Below are 18,454 nucleotides of genomic sequence, written 5' to 3' on the forward strand. Positions count from 1 at the left end.
ATAATGCAGTAATGCTAATAAAATGTGGTAATATAATATATAGTAAGTACAATAATAATGCAGTAATGCTAATAAAATGTGGTAATATAATATATAGTAAGTACTATAATAATGCAGTAATGCTAATAAAATGTGGTAATATAATACGTATATAGTAGTACTATAATAATGCAGTAATGCTAATAAAATGTGGTAATATAATATATAGTAAGTACTATAATAATGCAGTAATGCTAATAAAATGTGGTAATATAATATATAGTAAGTACTATAATAATGCAGTAATGCAAATAAAATGTGGTAATATAATACGTATATAGTAGTACTATAATAATGCAGTAATGCTAATAAAATGTGGTAATATAATACGTATATAGTAGTACTATAATAATGCAGTAATGCTAATAAAATGTGGTAATATAATAGGTATATAGTAGTACTATAATAATGCAGTAATGCTAATAAAATGTGGTAATATAATATATAGTAAGTACTATAATAATGCAGTAATGCTAATAAAATGTGGTAATATAATATATAGTAAGTACTATAATAATGCAGTAATGCAAATAAAATGTGGTAATATAATACGTATATAGTAGTACTATAATAATGCAGTAATGCTAATAAAATGTGGTAATATAATAGGTATATAGTAGTACTATAATAATGCAGTAATGCTAATAAAATGTGGTAATATAATAGGTATATAGTAGTACTATAATAATGCAGTAATGCTAATAAAATGTGGTAATATAATAGGTATATAGTAAGTACTATAATAATGCAGTAATGCAAATAAAATGTGTTAATATAATAGGTATATAGTAGTACTATAATAATGCAGTAATGCAAATAAAATGTGGTAATATAATAGGTATATAGTAGTACTATAATAATGCAGTAATGCTAATAAAATGTGGTAATGTAATATATAGTAGTACTATAATAATGCAGTAATGCTAATAAAATGTGGTAATATAATAGGTATATAGTAGTACTATAATAATGCAGTAATGCTAATAAAATGTGTTAATATAATAGGTATATAGTAGTACTATAATAATGCAGTAATGCAAATAAAATGTGTTAATATAATAGGTATATAGTAGTACTATAATAATGCAGTAACGGGAAAGTAAAGGCAAGTGTTGCCGCGGTGTTGCAGAAGACGGTTGAGTCGGACCAAATTAGTTGTAGGTTCAAGTCCTGTCCCCGCCGGAGCTCCTGCGGTTGAAAGGCAGAAAGGCCAGGCACCAAAAGCAAGGCAGCAAGCAGACAAACGTAGAGGTCAAGCAAGCTAGCGGGGGCGGGGGGCGGGGGGGTGGAGGGAGGAGAGGAGGGGGCGGGACATGACTTTGGCGCCACTCACCACTGGACCCGGTCTGCCGTCTAACCCGTGAGCCCCCTGGATAGCGTCGTACGCAGTTAGAGAGCAGGAGTGATGGGAGATGGAGGGAAGGTGGGGTGGGGGGGTCACATCGGGGGGGTGGGGGTGGGGGGGTGAGTGAAGCTGTGACTCAGGTGACTTCAACAACACATTCAGGTGGTCATCACATCGGCTGCTGAGTGACAGGAAGTGTCAGTAGCGGCTTTGTGCTAGGGCTGCGTCCCCGTAGCCGAACCCGGGGGAGAGGGGGTGAGGGCGGATGGCCGTGTGCCCCCAAATTATTCAGGTTTGTTGTTCATTTTCTTTCCTATTTATATTCTTGTATTCTTTTATTATCATTTATTGTTATGATTATTATTGGATTTGGATGGGGGCCCTGGTTTTGCTGAGGCCACCCCTGGAGGGAAACCCCAAAGAGAAAAATATTGTTGTATTATTATTTATTATTATCATTAATATTAGTGTCAGAGAAGGAAAGAGATATTGGTGTATTTTTTATTGTTATATATTTATTATTATTTGGTAATAAAAAAAGTCTAATTCTTATTATTATTAATAAAAAATAATATTATTAATAATATTAATATCAGCCATATTACCTTACTAAAGTTATTATATTACATTATTAACCCTTGGTGAGACACACAAGCACCAGTGTGTGTCCTGATTAATGTTTATTTGTCTAATTATGTCCACTCTATTGGGTGATTGGAGTGTGAAACGTGACTATAGGGGTGCTTTTTCAGGTCCCGAGAGCTCTAATAAAAGCTGGAATTGAACGTGTTTGCAAATGTGAAGCAACTGGAGTCGGGCAGACTTACAGGAAGTCCAAGATGGCCTCTGTCGCCCTTGTCCCCCTTCTGGCCCGTGGCTCCCTTTTCTCCCCTGAAGCCCAGACCCGGCTCGCCCTGGGATGGAGGAGAGACCAGTCAGGCTCTGTAGTCCTTCTACATAGTCCACATCCAGTACTGTACATAGACCACATCCAGTACTGTACATAGACCACATCCAGTACTGTACATAGACCACATCCAGTACTCTACATAGACCACATCCAGTACTCTACATAGACCACATCCAGTACTCTACATAGACCACATCCAGTACTCTACATAGACCACATCCAGTACTCTACATAGACCACATCCAGTACTCTACATAGACCACATCCAGTACTGTACATAGACCACATCCAGTACTGTACATAGACCACATGCAGTACTCTACATAGACCACATCCAGTACTCTACATAGACCACATCCAGTACTCTACATAGACCACATCCAGTACTGTACATAGACCACATCCAGTACTGTACATAGACCACATGCAGTACTCTACATAGACCACATCCAGTACTCTACATAGACCACATCCAGTACTCTACATAGACCACATCCAGTACTCTACATAGACCACATCCAGTACTCTACATAGACCACATGCAGTACTCTACATAGACCACATCCAGTACTGTACATAGACCACATCCAGTACTCTACATAGACCACATCCAGTACTGTACATAGACCACATCCAGTACTCTACATAGACCACATCCAGTACTGTACATAGACCACATCCAGTACTGTAGTCCAAAGGAATGAATGGCATGTATGATACATACCTTTGGCCCTGAAGGTCCTTGGGATCCCTAAAAGCATATCAAGATATATAAACAAATATATAAACATATAAACATATAAATATATAAACATATAAATATATGAATATATAAATATATAAATATATAAACATATAAACATATAAATATATAAACATATAAATATATGAATATATAAATATATAAATATATAAACATATAAACATATAAATATATAAATATATCAACTAATTCTAGTTGGGATGGTTGGGGTGGCTGGGGGGGGGGCTGGGGGGCTAGGATGGCTGGGGCGGTTGGGGCGGCTGGGGGGGCCTCACTGCATTGTCCCCATCCACGAGGTCAAAGGCTTCGTGTATGTCACCCCCCCGTGACAGCTCTCTTAATTTCCTTCTTTGCCTCTGTTCCGGTTTCCATGCTCTTATTTTGGTAACCACTTCCTTTGGTGTTCTCTTCCGTTCTCCTTACCTCTGCTCTTTCACACACCTGCTTCTAATTTCATTATCTCTATTTAGTTCAGGTGCTCCTTCTGTGGTGCTTTCATTGTGAATAGTCTTTGCTTTGTAGCACTTGTTGTGTTTTCCTGCTGCTGCCATATTTGCATTAAATAACTTTTTAATAACCTTAAATAACCTATTATTTAAATAACCTTTTAATAACCTTAAATAACCTATTATTTAAATAACCTTTTAATAACCTTAAATAACCTATTATTTAAATAACCTTTTAATAACCTTAAATAACCTATTATTTAAATAACCTTTTAATAACCTTAAATAACCTATTATTTAAATAACCTTTTAATAACCTTAAATAACCTATTATTTAAATAACCTTTTAATAACCTTAAATAACCTATTATTTAAATAACCTTTTAATAACCTTAAATAACCTATTATTTAAATAACCTTTTAATAACCTTAAATAACCTATTATTTAAATAACCTTTTAATAACCTTAAATAACCTATTATTTAAATAACTTTTTAATAACCTTAAATAACCTATTATTTAAATAACCTTTTAATAACCTTAAATAACCTATTATTTAAATAACCTTTTAATAACCTTAAATAACCTATTATTTAAATAACCTTTTAATAACCTTAAATAACCTATTATTTAAATAACCTTTTAATAACCTTAAATAACCTATTATTTAAATAACCTTTTAATAACCTTAAATAACCTATTATTTAAATAACCTTTTAATAACCTTAAATAACCTATTATTTAAATAACCTTTTAATAACCTTAAATAACCTATTATTTAAATAACCTTTTGGTCCTGCTCTCTGCATCCTGGGGTCGTATCGCAACACCGCCCAGCGCAACCGTGACAATGTACTTTGGTCCATTTTGCTTCTCTGTATGGCCCATATTTACACATATTTACTTTTCCATATTTACACATATTTACTTTTCCATATTTGCCCATATTCACTTTTCCATATTTACACATATTTACTTTTCCATATTTACACATATTTACTTTTCCATATTTGCCCACATTTGCCCATATTTGTCCATATCTGTCCATATTTGTCCATATTTGCCCATATTTGGCCATATTTGGCCACATTTGCCCACATTTGCCCATATCTGTCCATATTTGCCCATATTTATTTGCCCATATTTGTCCATATTTGTCCATATTTATCCATATTTGCCCACATTTGCCCATATTTGTCCATATCTGTCCATATTTGCACATATTTATTTGCCCATATTTGCCCATATTTGCCCATATTTATTTGTCCATATTTGCCCATATTTGCCCATATTTATTTGTCCATATTTGCCCATATTTGCCCATATTTGTCCATATTTATTTGTCCATATTTGCCCATATTTGCCCATATTTGCCCATATTTGCCCATATTTTCTCATATTAATTGCCCATATTTGCCCATATTTGCCCATATTTGCCCATATTTGCCCATATTTATTTGTCCATATTTGCCCATATTTATTTGTCCATATTTGCCCATATTTGCCCATATTTGCCCATATTTATTTGTCCATATTTGCCCATATTTGCCCATATTTGCCCATATTTGTCCATATTTATTTGTCCATATTTGCCCATATTTGCCCATATTTATTTGTCCATATTTGCCCATATTTGCCCATATTTGTCCATATTTATTTGTCCATATTTGCCCATATTTGCCCATATTTGCCCATATTTGCCCATATTTTCTCATATTAATTGCCCATATTTGCCCATATTTGCCCATATTTGCCCATATTTATTTGTCCATATTTGCCCATATTTATTTGTCCATATTTGCCCATATTTATTTGCCCATATTTGCCCATATTTGCCCATATTTTCTCATATTAATTGCCCATATTTTCCCATATTTGCCCATATTTGCCCATATTTGCCCATATTTGCCCATATTTGTCCATATTTGCCCATATTTGCCCATATTTGCCCATATTTGCCCATATTTGCCCATATTTGCCCATATTTGCCCATATTTGTCCATATTTATTTGTCCATATTTGCCCATATTTGCCCATATTTGCCCATATTTGCCCATATTTGCCCATATTTTCTCATATTAATTGCCCATATTTGCCCATATTTGCCCATATTTGCCCATATTTGCCCATATTTATTTGTCCATATTTGCCCATATTTATTTGTCCATATTTGCCCATATTTGCCCATATTTATTTGTCCATATTTACCCATATTTGCCCATATTTGCCCATATTTATTTGTCCATATTTACCCATATTTGCCCATATTTGCCCATATTTATTTGTCCATATTTGCCCATATTTGCCCATATTTGCCCATATTTGCCCATATTTGCCCATATTTATTTGTCCATATTTGCCCATATTTATTTGTCCATATTTGCCCATATTTGCCCATATTTATTTGTCCATATTTGCCCATATTTATTTGTCCATATTTGCCCATGTTTGCCCATATTTATTTGTCCATATTTACCCATATTTGTCCATATTTGCCCATATTTATTTGTCCATATTTGCCCATGTTTGCCCATATTTATTTGTCCATATTTACCCATATTTGCCCATATTTGCCCATATTTATTTGTCCATATTTGCCCATATTTGCCCATATTTGCCCATATTTGCCCATATTTGCCCATATTTGCCCATTTTTGCCCATATTTGCCCATATTTGCCCATATTTGCCCATATTTGCCCATATTTGCCCATTTTTGCCCATTTTTGCCCATTTTTGCCCATATTTGTCACTGAGCATTTTTAAAATGAAGAAGAAGAATATTGATTGATTGGTGCTTATTATTCATTCATTATTGAAATGCTGACTATTAAAAATAGCATATTAAAGAAGATTGTTATGATTTTCATTTGATGATTTTATATTTCTTATGGTTATTTATTCATTAGCTTAGCTTCCAAGGCATCGCGGATCTTTACCCTTTACCCTTTACCCTTTACATGACATGAGCTCTTGGCCTGGACCAGGTTGGTGACCACAGGAGAAAAGTGATAATAGAACATTTGACTCACTGCTGGGCCAACTGGTCCCGGGGGTCCCGGGGGTCCTGGGGGACCGTAGAGCTAAAAAAACAACACCAATTAGAGATTGTGATCAATGAAATAGCTTTTTAAAAATATCGTTGTGAAGCTAAACGTACCATATCCGACCTTCCTCCTTCCCCTGGTTGGCCCTTTGACCCCTGGGAAGAATCGGGAAGAGAGATGAAAGGCACGTTGAGCATGGGCGGACCCCCAGACAAAAGTATAGAATAATAGAAAGTGCCGATCCAGAAAGTCATCCTGAGGGCACCACTGCGTACCATGGTGCCAGGTAATCCAATAGGGCCAGGGGACCCTGTGGCCCCCTTTTCACCAGTAGGGCCATCTAGACCCTACAGGACAAGGAAGGGGACATAGGCATGGTGAGGGACTGATGGAGGGCAGGGGATTATGCAAAACTATATGGTAGGGGTGGTCTTAAAGTACAAATACCGTGGAACCTCAGTTAGTGTCCGACCCGGTTAGCGTGCTTTTTGGTTAACGTCCAAATTTTACGCTAAAAGTTTGCCTCAGTTTGGGTACGATTTTTGGTTAGTGTGGATTACGCCACGTCTTGTTGTGTTTTTAATACACGACGTGAGGCCGACGTATTTTGGTCGCTAAGCGTTCTGTTAGCATCATTAGCTTGCTAACAAAATATACATGAATAAATACAAATACAGGATGGAACCAAGACCAGGGCTTCCCATTGATCCACTTGGACCACAGGTACAAGACAAACAACATTGATGATGATGTCATTTCTGGGAGTGGGGGGTGGGGTGTATCGGGGAGTGGGCGGTGGGGCGTACGTATATTGATACAGGCGTGGTAGACATCTTCATGGAAGACGTGGGAGATCAACCCTTCCTGGTTTGTCCTCTTTTCTTTGGCTGATCCTGGGTTACTGAGGTGGGAACCCCACGGCCAACCAAAGGGGGAGGTGGTGTTCAAGTGGGAACCCCACGGCCAACCAAAGGGGGGAGGTGGTGTTCAAGTGGGAACCCCACGGCCAACCAAAGGGGGGAGGTGGTGTTCAAGTGGGAACCCCACGGCCAACCAAAGGGGGGAGGTGGTGTTCAAGTGGGAACCCCACGGCCAACCAAAGGGGGAGGTGGTGTTCAAGTGGGAACCCCACGGCCAACCAAAGGGGGGAGGTGGTGTTCAAGTGGGAACCCCACGGCCAACCAAAGGGGGGAGGTGGTGTTCAAGTGGGAACCCCACGGCCAACCAAAGGGGGGAGGTGGTGTTCAAGTGGGAACCCCACGGCCAACCAAAGGGGGGAGGTGGTGTTCAAGTGGGAACCCCACGGCCAACCAAAGGGGGAGGTGGTGTTCAAGTGTGGACATATTTCTTTTGGGGAAAATGGATTTAAAGTAGCTTTGCTTCCAGTCGGACCTTCAGAACCAAATCAATGACCAAGTAGGTGCGTCCAAGACCCCCTGAGATAGTCTTCTGGGCCCTTCTGAGTACCGTATGGGAAATCACTACGCCTAAAAATCAGTTAACTCAAGGTTCCTGTCCAAAAAATCCAATTGTGAATACACGGACCACTAGACCCCTATTACGAGACCATGTGCAACACAGATCTGTACCTGGGGCAATAATGGGGTCTAAAGCCGTGGAGCTAAAACTAGCCGGGTCCCCTAAGAGCTGCTGGGCTTCGATGGCGGATGCTTGGAGGATAAATCACTCACCGGTGATCCAGAAGGACCCGTGTCTCCCTTGTCTCCCTTGGGTCCTGGGAAACCCATGACACCGCCTTCTCCTCTGGGACCCTCGGGGCCAAATGGGCCCGGAGGACCAGGCTCCCCGGGCTTTCCTCTCGGCCCCTGGAGAGGTTTGTGATTGTCATTTTACAAAGAAATACATAAAAATGGAATGATTTATGACTTACTTTCTCCCCATCCAGGCCTGGAGGACCAGGAAGGCCGACTTCGCCCTGAGAAAACATCGAAACCCAAAAATACATTTGATGAAGAATAATCAGATTCCCATCAGAAAACAACACCCAGCATACAAAAACCGGGACAAGATTTTCCAAACATTTTCACTAAAGGATCGGAAAACCGGAGTTTCACTGAACGACTGAAATGAAGTCCTGGTCTTTTGTTTAAATTCCGAACCAATTAAAACCTAATTCTCCAAATTCTTACGTATGATCCTTCCTTCCTGGTTCATGAAAGTCCGGTTCATGAAAAACCAGGATGAGTGTACAGGATGTCAACTTCTTCCCGGACCGGTGCACCTAGAACTGTTGTTATCTATTCCGTCTCAAAAGGTCTTACCTTGGCCCCGTTGAGCCCCGGTGTCCCTGGGGGCCCAGGTAATCCAGGCGGGCCCTAAGAGTCACACAGTTATGCCATTTGGTACGGTTTTGCAGGAGGTGGTTTTGCTGTCCCACAGTTCTTACCATCAGAGGTATGTTGCGGATATCCTGAATGGGAGAAAGAAGGATCATCACTTTGACGCCATGTTTATTCCAGTTCCAAGTAGGACACAATTCCATTTTAGGACTTCTGTGGTTTGTGACAGGGAGTACCGTACATTTTCATTGTTGTGGATTTCAGCCTTTCCTGGCTCACCGGTTGGACCTGGGGGGCCCTAGAACGGACGTCATGTACATTTCATCAGTGGTTGGCATGTTGATCCCAAAGTAGACATTTTGCTACTCACTCTTGGTCCAACGGGGCCTTCAGGACCTGCGTCACCCTGCCGGTTCAATAAAAGGTACATCACAGAACTGTCACTTTCCTTTCCCGTTTCCTTTCCCGTTTTTCCCAGTTTGTTAAAGATCTCACCTCATCTCCTTGATCTCCCTTGTTGCCCTGTAAGAAAGTACTTAGTTTTAGCTCCAATACACCCTGTATTCAGTACATTTTATCACCTTAGGTCCAATTCCGCCTGGTAGTCCTGGTGGGCCAGGTTCTCCTTTAATCCCAGGCGCTGAAATAATAGAGTCCCCCTTTTCTCCCTGTGAAAAAAACATTTTAGATCAAGATCTTCAAGATCTTCTATTCCATGTGTCTCCCAGTACTTCTCTATAAGTCGTATGTACGTGTTGGGCAACTGTGATTGTGCTACCAAGGCAGCTAAGCACTAAGCTGGACGCCAGGGGGCGGTGTCTACTCAGCAGTTTCTGTGTAGCAGGAGCCAACTATAGCGACTGAAAGCACAAGCAGGTATCAGGACATAATAGCACGCCACCTTCATCATCGTCAATATTCCTACACATTCCTGGAAAACAACAATGGTGTTAGGAATCCTCGTAGTCCAAACGCTCAATGAAGGCAACATGGAATTGGAAGGGTTTTGGTTTTGGGTACGAGGAAAACCAACAAGACCAGGAAGACTAACAAGGACAGTTAGAAGACAAACACGGGGACAGAATGACCGGAGCAAAACCACACAAACGGGACCGGGATGCTTTTTCCATGCCAAGCCTACCCTGTAGCCCCTCTTTCCAGGGATACCGGGCGTACCGGGGGTGCCAGCCTGGCCCTTAGCAGTCAAAGACAAACACGATGAAGAAACTCTCCGGCGGAATACAAACTCAAGAGGGACATTACCTTTGACCCAGGAGATCCTGGGAAGCCTGGTTCTCCCTACACAGCGGGGAGGCCATGAAGGTCAAACGTTCCGAAGACCGGAAATAAGAATGAAGAATACAGAAGACAATACAGACCAAAACCATCCTACAAAAGTGGACTTAGTTAATGCCCCCTCGGAGTGGAAACGGTTGTCAACAGAACCCGAACCCAAACGAGGCATCGCTCGTACACGGACTTGGGACTTTCAGCAGCGACATCGGAGATCGGGATAGGTTCATACTCCCAATACTCCCAATGGCTGATGTCAAGCGTAGTAACCAGACTCGATATGAGGGCCTGGTTTCAGTCCTAAAGTCATGGTTGCTCCTCATGAATGGTTACCACCGGCACCGTGGGGACACGCGTGGACAAGAGGGTCTTCGTCATAAACAGGAATCGATAAATAAACGAGTGGTTTGTCAGGTCTGATTGTTTCCAGGAGGCAAACCAATGTTGGAGAAGCCAAACTCTACTACGGTCCTCGTCACGGAAATGCCACCAGAACTGGGCCCACGGGACCAAGGGGTAAGTCATTGTTGATGTACTACACGGCTGAACTAAAGGTCTAAGAGACGTTTGTGAACAACCGCAGGTCATCAATTGTAGGTCACCAACGCCTGTCACGCTCGGATGTCGAGGAACCAGCCAAGAACCACCAAAGCTCAATCATCAGCGTCGACTGAGAGGTCGCCGACCAAGACAGAAGCCTCCGCTTCAAGCTGTCCGCATTGACCTGGTGAAGGTTTCGAACCCAAGAACCGTGAGCCGACTGCCAAGCGGGGCGGTGGCACCATGACCCGGCATTGTTGTGCAACCAGTGGCACCGGTGTACTCGGGACTCGGCAGTAAGGCCCAAAAACGATGCTTCCATCCGCTCCGGAATAAGAACCCACAACCCCTAAATCCAAAGGCCAAGTCCTCACAGACCAAGTTTGGCATTCTCAATAATTATTTATTATAATTAGTATAAACTCATAAAAAAACAACATCTTGGCCCCTCTGTAAATAATAAAGAGAAATATCTTCATTAAGACCTGCTAGAGGAGCAAGCATGACATGTGTCCACTAGAGGGAGCACAAGAACCATTAAAGTCCTTAAAATGAAAAATGGGACACTTTCATATTTTGTGTATATATATATATATATATATATATATATATATATATATATATATATATACCATTAACACTTTTTATCTCTTCATTTATACCAGGGGTCTCAAACTCAATTTACCTGGGGGCCACTAGAGCTAGGGTCTGGGTGAAAAAAAAATATATATATTATAAATAAAATGTAATAAAAATATTAATAAATAGTAATTATATTAAATATTAATAAATAAATATATAATATAATAGTCTTCAATGCTTCTGCTATACCCTCCACTTTTTCAGTGCTTTGGTTCTTTGGAAAAGCTCTGATAAAACATTAAATTATTATAAATTATTATATATAAATTTTTATTTATTATTAAATTATTAAATAAATGTTTAATGTAAATTTTTATTTTTCGACACAAAATAAGATGGAAAAATAAATAAGCAAATCAAAAAAACAAATGAAACAAATTAACAAATTAATTTTTATTTATTATTAAATTATTAAATAAATGTTTATTTTTATTTTTCGATACAAAATAAGATGGAAAAATAAATAAGCAAATGGTAAGAATTTAAAGGAACTTTTGCGTTGTGTAGAAATGGAGCTGGAAAATCTCAAGACTTGGTTTGATGTCAATAAATTATCTTTAAATATTAAGAAAACAAAATTTATGGTTTTTGGGAATCTAAATGAAAGCGATTGTAATGTTAAACTGAAAATCTGTAATGTTGACATTGAAAGAGTTTCTGAGACTAAATTCCTTGGGGTTGTCATTGATCAAAAGTTAACATGGAAACAACACATTGAATATATCAAAGGGAAAATGTCAAAATCACTTGCAATCCTTTATAAATCCAGATATGTATTGAATTCCAAGGCTTTGCATTTGATCTACAATTCATTGATTGTTCCCTACACATCTTACTGTGTGGAATTGTGGGGATCCACTTTTAAAAGCACCATAAATTCAATAATAAAACTGCAAAAACGAGCAATACGTATCATTAATAAGGCTGACTATTATGCTCACACGGAGCCACTTTTTCTAAATTCTCATGTCATGAAATTTTACGATTTGTTTTATTATAGAATAATGCAAATTATGTTCAGAGCAAAATCAAAAACGCTCCCTGACTCAATACAGAAGTTCTTTTCATTTCAGGAGAGTCCCTATAATCTCAGAGGTGTTTGTAAATTTACTGTACAAAAAGCTAAAAAAGGTATGAAAAGGAGATGCGTCTCCATCACTGGAGTTAAATTCTGGAATGATGCCAACATAAATTTAAAAACATGTCATTCCTTTTTGGTTTTTAAGAAAATGGTTTGTAAAGCTATTTTTGAAGTTTATAAGTGTGATTAATTTTCTGTTGTTGTTTCTTTGCTTTTCTGGAGGTTGGTAGCCTAAAAAGCTGAAATTATAGGATAGGCTTTTATAAGCAGTTTGCTTCTGCCTATGCCTTTTCAGTCATTATTATTCAACACATGAATTTTGATTTTGTGATTATGTTATTGATGTCAATATTGTGTACAATATTTGGTGTTGTCATGACTGAATAAACTAAACTAAAAAAAAAAAAAAAAAAAAAACAAATGAAACAAATTAACAAATTAATTTTTATTTATTATGAAATTATTAAATAAATGTTTAATGTTAATTTTTATTTTTCGACACAAAATAAGATGGAAAAATAAATAAGCAAATAAAAAAAAACAAATGAAACAAATTAACAAATTAACTTTTATTTATTATTAAATTATTAAATAAATGTTTATTTTTATTTTTCGACACAAAATAAGATGGAAAAATAAATAAGCAAATCAAAAAAACAAATGAAATAAATTAACAAATTATTTTTTATTTATTATGAAATTATTAAATAAATGTTTAATGTCAATTTTTATTTTTCTACATAAAATAAGATGGAAAAATAAATAAGCAAAATTTTTTATTTATTATGAAATTATTAAATAAATGTTTAATGTAAATTTTTATTTTTCAACACAAAATAAGATGGAAAAATAAATAAGCAAATCAAAAAACCAAATGAAACAAATTAACAAATTAAATTTTCATATCAAGGCGGGGGCCTCAAACTAGCGTCCCGCAGCCATGAGTTGGACACCCCTGATTTAGACCTTTTATCTCACAATTATGACGTTTTGGCTCATAATTTACATTTTTCAAGAGGTAGAAAATGAATGAATGAATCTCATAATTATGACGTTTTGTCTCACAATTATGAATTACCATTGGCATATTTTTTTCTTTCCGTGGCGGAAAGTGGCTTCTGTATTTTTCAGTATGCGGCCCTGAGTGGAAATAAGCTTGGACCCCCCCCCTCTCCCCCAAATCCAGAATGTTGTAGCAGATGCTGTCTGCGTCATGTGACTTCCAATTTATGGTCAAACTACCGCACGTAAAAAGGCTGAAGCAGAGGAAACGCTCCTACTAAGACGTGACATCTTCGAAACGATCTGGATTCAATATTCCAAGATCAAAACACTTTGTGACGAGAAGGTATGAAGAAACATAAACATGCCTACCTTTGGGCCTTCGGGACCCGGCGGGCCAACATCGCCTTGGTCGCCCTGGAGACACACAGACACGGATGAAGCCCACATGTAATCCCACATCTAATCAAATGTTAGAATGGCGGCAAGGAGGATGTAGGAAGCTCACCTTCTGCCCTGGCGTTCCGGGCTCACCCTGGAGTAAGAAACCAAAATCGATTGGACGTTTTTCTCAGCTTTCTTATGAACAAATGCAGCATTGGTGCTGACAAAGCGCTTAGTCGGTCATGGGGTTACGCCACCAGAGGCCTCATGTGGAGCAAACCTTCGCCACGTACATGGCATGACCTTCGCTCTCTGCTCCTTTTCTTTTTCCAATATTTCAACTTCTCCAAAAAACAATTGTTTTCTTGGAATATTCTGACTTAATTCCCACAATATTGCCCATTTTTCTTTATTTGGTGTTCTTTGTTTCACCCTGTATGACAACAAAATGACATGGAATATTTACACTCTATGGAAATACTACAAACGTGTTATGGCTCCTCTTTTTTCATATTTCATATTTTTTCATAACTTTATGATGTAAACAAACCCGTCTTTGTTGAATGTTGCAACTTTGTTTCAACTACAATGATGCTATTTTTACTCATATTACAACATTATTATGACTTTTTATTGACTTGGTTATATTATTGTTGTAAAAAAATATGTATTTTTTTTATATTTCCATTCTTGCTGCCTTTTTTCTTTTCATTTCTGCAGTTTTTTTTTCTTTTTGTAATTATGACTTTGGACTTTGTTCTCCTAAAATTAGAACTTTTTCATAATTGCATTTTCGCAGAATGACAACATTATTCATTGTTCTGTTTTTCATAACTTTATGATGTAAACCAACCCGTCTTTCGTGAACTTTTTTTGCTATTTTTACTCATATGCCAACATATGACTTTTTATTATTGTTGTAAAAAATATGTATTTTTATGCATATTTCCGTTCTTGCTGCCTTTTCTTTTTAAATGATATTTTCAGAATGTGCCACATGTCAATAAATCCTTGCCCCCTGACCGCACTTTGGACACCCCCAACATGGAGGAATGAATTTACCTTCAATCCGGGTAAAAGCTGTAGACACAACAAGGACATAAAGAAACGTTAGCGTCACATGGATGAGCTTGGACTTGATGGAGGAGAAGAAACTCACTCTGGGATCTTTTCCCGGTTTTCCTGGTTCACCCGGCTTACCCTGTGGAAAATGATGATGATGAAATGATTTCATGTCCATCAATCAAATATGGAAGCGACTGTGCTTCTCAACTGCTTTGGCTGACATTCCCTGAATTAACTTTGTCACATGTTGTATACCCAGCATACCTTGCGGGTTATGGTATGCTTTTGCATGCGTGCATGTGTTGGTTAAGAGCAGCCCAAACATGAGTTTGGTGTTCTATCATCACGATACTCACCGGTGCGCCGCTGGCTCCTTTGAGGCCCGGGTTACCTGGAAGCCCGGGGGGGCCTGGGGGGCCCTGCGCACCTGGCTCGCCCTGCTGAGAGACCTTGAGTTAAAACCCGCCATGGTGGCAGAGTCCTTGCCACCACGCACGACAAAATGACACCACACCGCAAACTAGCAGCAGGCTGGGGTGCGGGGGCAGGGGGCTTGGGGGGCTGCGCAGCGGCAGGTTAGATTGGATGCAATGCAGGCGGTTAAAAAGCTCGAGACCGAAGGTCCGTTCTTTACCCGAGGGAAACATTTGTGTTTCTAACCTCGGCCTTTACCTGACCATAATAATCCATGGCCGGGAAGGAACGGAACCCGACCACCGTGCCCGATCCCAGATGGAACCTGAGTGAGCAGAAGCTAAGTGAGAGACCTCCTCATCCAGACCCTGACTTCTGAAAGGGTATGATAACACAGGAAGTTGGGAGAGAGGCGCCAAATGAAAAGTCCAGATGGCAAAATGATGGGAAAATCCAGCAGAGGACTGGGAATGTCACAACCCCCAAAGCCTCCAAAAGCCAGCTTTTCCATAGTCCTCATCCAGGTCATGGGTGGCTGGAGCCTACCCCAGCTGTATATCAACTTGATGATCATTTACGGTCCTTCCAACGCCTCCGTCGGTGTTCCTACGTGGATCGAGCACGTGAGTTTTGTCATTATCCGAATCGCCTTGAATGGATTAAGCTGGACTGTTCAGATCTTCTCAGATGTTCCGCCTCCAATCGGAGCAGGCGTATCGGCTCACGCTCAAAGACTGGAAAGACGGCTGTGGTCTGAGGGGTCGTCCTAAAGTGATGGAAGCGCATCGTGAGTCTCCTTAACCGGGAAGGGCGGCGGTGGAGTAACGGTAGCGTGACGCTTCTACTTGGGACCCTGCACCAACCCCCTATCTGACCCCTGTCCTGTCTAGTCTTTGAGCATGAATCGATGAAGCCTGCTTTGACGAGAGGCCAATCGTCTTCTGACTGAACTGGACGAGTCTAACGGTGATGAGTTCAATTCCCGAGAGGTCCACCAACTATCAGGACTATCAGACCATTGACAGAAAAGACCTTTGACCTTGAACATGAACGACTCCCAGCAATGGCAGCCAAAGGTTGGTTAATGAGAACGAGTCGGGCGGCGGCGGAGGGCGGCTTGCATCCACAGAGCGGAAGGGAAGGGAGGGGGAGGGAGGGGGAGGGAAGGGGAGGGAAGAAGTCGGGGGAAGAGAGAATTGTACCTTGAGGCGTTTTAGGATTAGAGGGCTTATTGAGGGCATGTTGCGCACGGTGATGGGCAACATCTGCCAGGGGGCGGCCACAACGGGTGCCAGGGTGGCCAACGGTGCAACAATGGTCACAGGGCAAAGGTCGCCAGGGGGCCACCAAAAGGAAAGAGGTTTAAGGGAGGGAGGGGGGAGGAAGGACAGAGAAATAGAAGATAACATGAGAGGTAAAAGCAAGGAATGAAGACGGCAAAAGGAAGACAGACACAGCAAACTACGGGCCTGTCATGGCTGACCCAATGGTTGACCTTCGTTTACGTACAGTGGAACCCGTTTTTGGCCCACTCATCTCCAACATTAATTTATATTGAATAATTATGTTCAATATTTGATAATGAGCTCCAAGTCACAATATTCCAAAAATACTAACACTAACAGCTAACTGCTAACCACTAACTGCTAACGCTAACACCAACTGCTAACTGCTAACAATTAACGCTAACACTAACACTAACAGCTAACTACTAACGCTAACACAAACTGCCAACTGCCAACACTAACGCTAACACCAACTGCTAACTGCTAACAGCTAACTGCTAACACTAACAGCTAATTGCTAACTATTAACGCTATCACTAACACTAACATTAACAGCTGCTAACTACAAACGCTAACACTAACAGCTAACTGCTAACTGCTAACTGCTAACTATTAACGCTAACACCAACTGCTGACATTAACACTAACTCATAACTGCTAACTACTAACACCAACTGCTAACATTAACACTAACTGCTAACTACTAATGCTAACATCAACTGCTAACTGCTAACACTAATGCTAACACCAACTGCTAACTGCTAACAATTAACGCTAACACTAACAGCTTACTACTAACACAAACTGCTAACTGCCAACACTAACGCTAACACCAACTGCTAACTGCTAACACTAACAGCTAACTGCTAACACTAACAGCTAATTGCTAACTATTAACGCTAACACTAACACTAACATTAACAGCTGCTAACTACAAACGCTAATGCTAACTGCTAACTACTAACGCTAACACCAACTGCTGACATTAACACTAACTCCTAACTGCTAACTACTAACACCAACTGCTAACATTAACACTAACTGCTAGCTATTAATGCTAACATCAACTGCTAACTGCTAACACTAACGCTAACACCAACTGCTAACTGCTAACACTAACAGCTAACAGCTAACTGCTAACTATTAACGCTAATGCTAACACTAACAGCTAACTGCTAACTACTAATGCTAACATCAACTGCTAACTGCTAACACTAACGCTAACACCAACTGCTAACTGCTAACACTAACAGCTAACTGCTAACTATTAACGCTAATGCTAACACTAACAGCTAACTGCTAACTACTAACGCTAACACCAACTGCTAACTGCTAACACTAATGCTAACACCAACTGCTAACTGCTAACAATTAACGCTAACACTAACAGCTTACTACTAACACAAACTGCTAACTGCCAACACTAACGCTAACACCAACTGCTAACTGCTAACACTAACAGCTAACTGCTAACACTAACAGCTAATTGCTAACTATTAACGCTAACACTAACACTAACATTAACAGCTGCTAACTACAAACGCTAATGCTAACTGCTAACTACTAACGCTAACACCAACTGCTGACATTAACACTAACTCCTAACTGCTAACTACTAACACCAACTGCTAACATTAACACTAACTGCTAGCTATGAATGCTAACATCAACTGCTAACTGCTAACACTAACGCTAACACCAACTGCTAACTGCTAACACTAACAGCTAACAGCTAACTGCTAACTATTAACGCTAATGCTAACACTAACAGCTAACTGCTAACTACTAATGCTAACATCAACTGCTAACTGCTAACACTAACGCTAACACCAACTGCTAACTACTAACGCTAACACCAACTGCTAACTGTTAACACTAACACTAACACTAACAGCTAAC

The 18,454-nt window shown here is 39.6% G+C and overlaps 1 protein-coding gene across 1 annotated transcript in view; it reads right to left on the reverse strand.

Annotated features, from left to right (window-relative positions):
* Positions 1–18,454, reverse strand: part of col13a1 (collagen, type XIII, alpha 1) — a 46,173-nt gene that overhangs the window by 12,590 nt on the left and 15,129 nt on the right. The window contains exons 12-29 of the mRNA XM_078796336.1: positions 15,212–15,292; positions 14,950–14,991; positions 14,853–14,870; positions 13,915–13,941; positions 13,779–13,823; positions 9,430–9,516; positions 9,344–9,370; positions 9,219–9,254; positions 9,090–9,146; positions 8,956–8,979; positions 8,831–8,884; positions 8,440–8,484; positions 8,240–8,374; positions 6,662–6,895; positions 6,534–6,584; positions 3,019–3,045; positions 2,212–2,298; positions 1,373–1,408 (exon numbers count right to left, since the gene is read on the reverse strand). Of these exons, the coding sequence (XP_078652462.1) occupies positions 1,373–1,408; positions 2,212–2,298; positions 3,019–3,045; positions 6,534–6,584; positions 6,662–6,895; positions 8,240–8,374; positions 8,440–8,484; positions 8,831–8,884; positions 8,956–8,979; positions 9,090–9,146; positions 9,219–9,254; positions 9,344–9,370; positions 9,430–9,516; positions 13,779–13,823; positions 13,915–13,941; positions 14,853–14,870; positions 14,950–14,991; positions 15,212–15,292 (1,113 nt within the window). The remainder of the gene's footprint in view (positions 1–1,372; positions 1,409–2,211; positions 2,299–3,018; positions 3,046–6,533; positions 6,585–6,661; positions 6,896–8,239; positions 8,375–8,439; positions 8,485–8,830; positions 8,885–8,955; positions 8,980–9,089; positions 9,147–9,218; positions 9,255–9,343; positions 9,371–9,429; positions 9,517–13,778; positions 13,824–13,914; positions 13,942–14,852; positions 14,871–14,949; positions 14,992–15,211; positions 15,293–18,454) is intronic.

Source organism: Doryrhamphus excisus, linkage group LG14, assembly GCF_037039965.1.
Source record: "Doryrhamphus excisus strain RoL-2023G ecotype Guam linkage group LG14, RoL_Dexc_Guam_v1.1, whole genome shotgun sequence".
Classification (NCBI taxonomy): Eukaryota; Metazoa; Chordata; class Actinopteri; order Syngnathiformes; family Syngnathidae; genus Doryrhamphus; species Doryrhamphus excisus.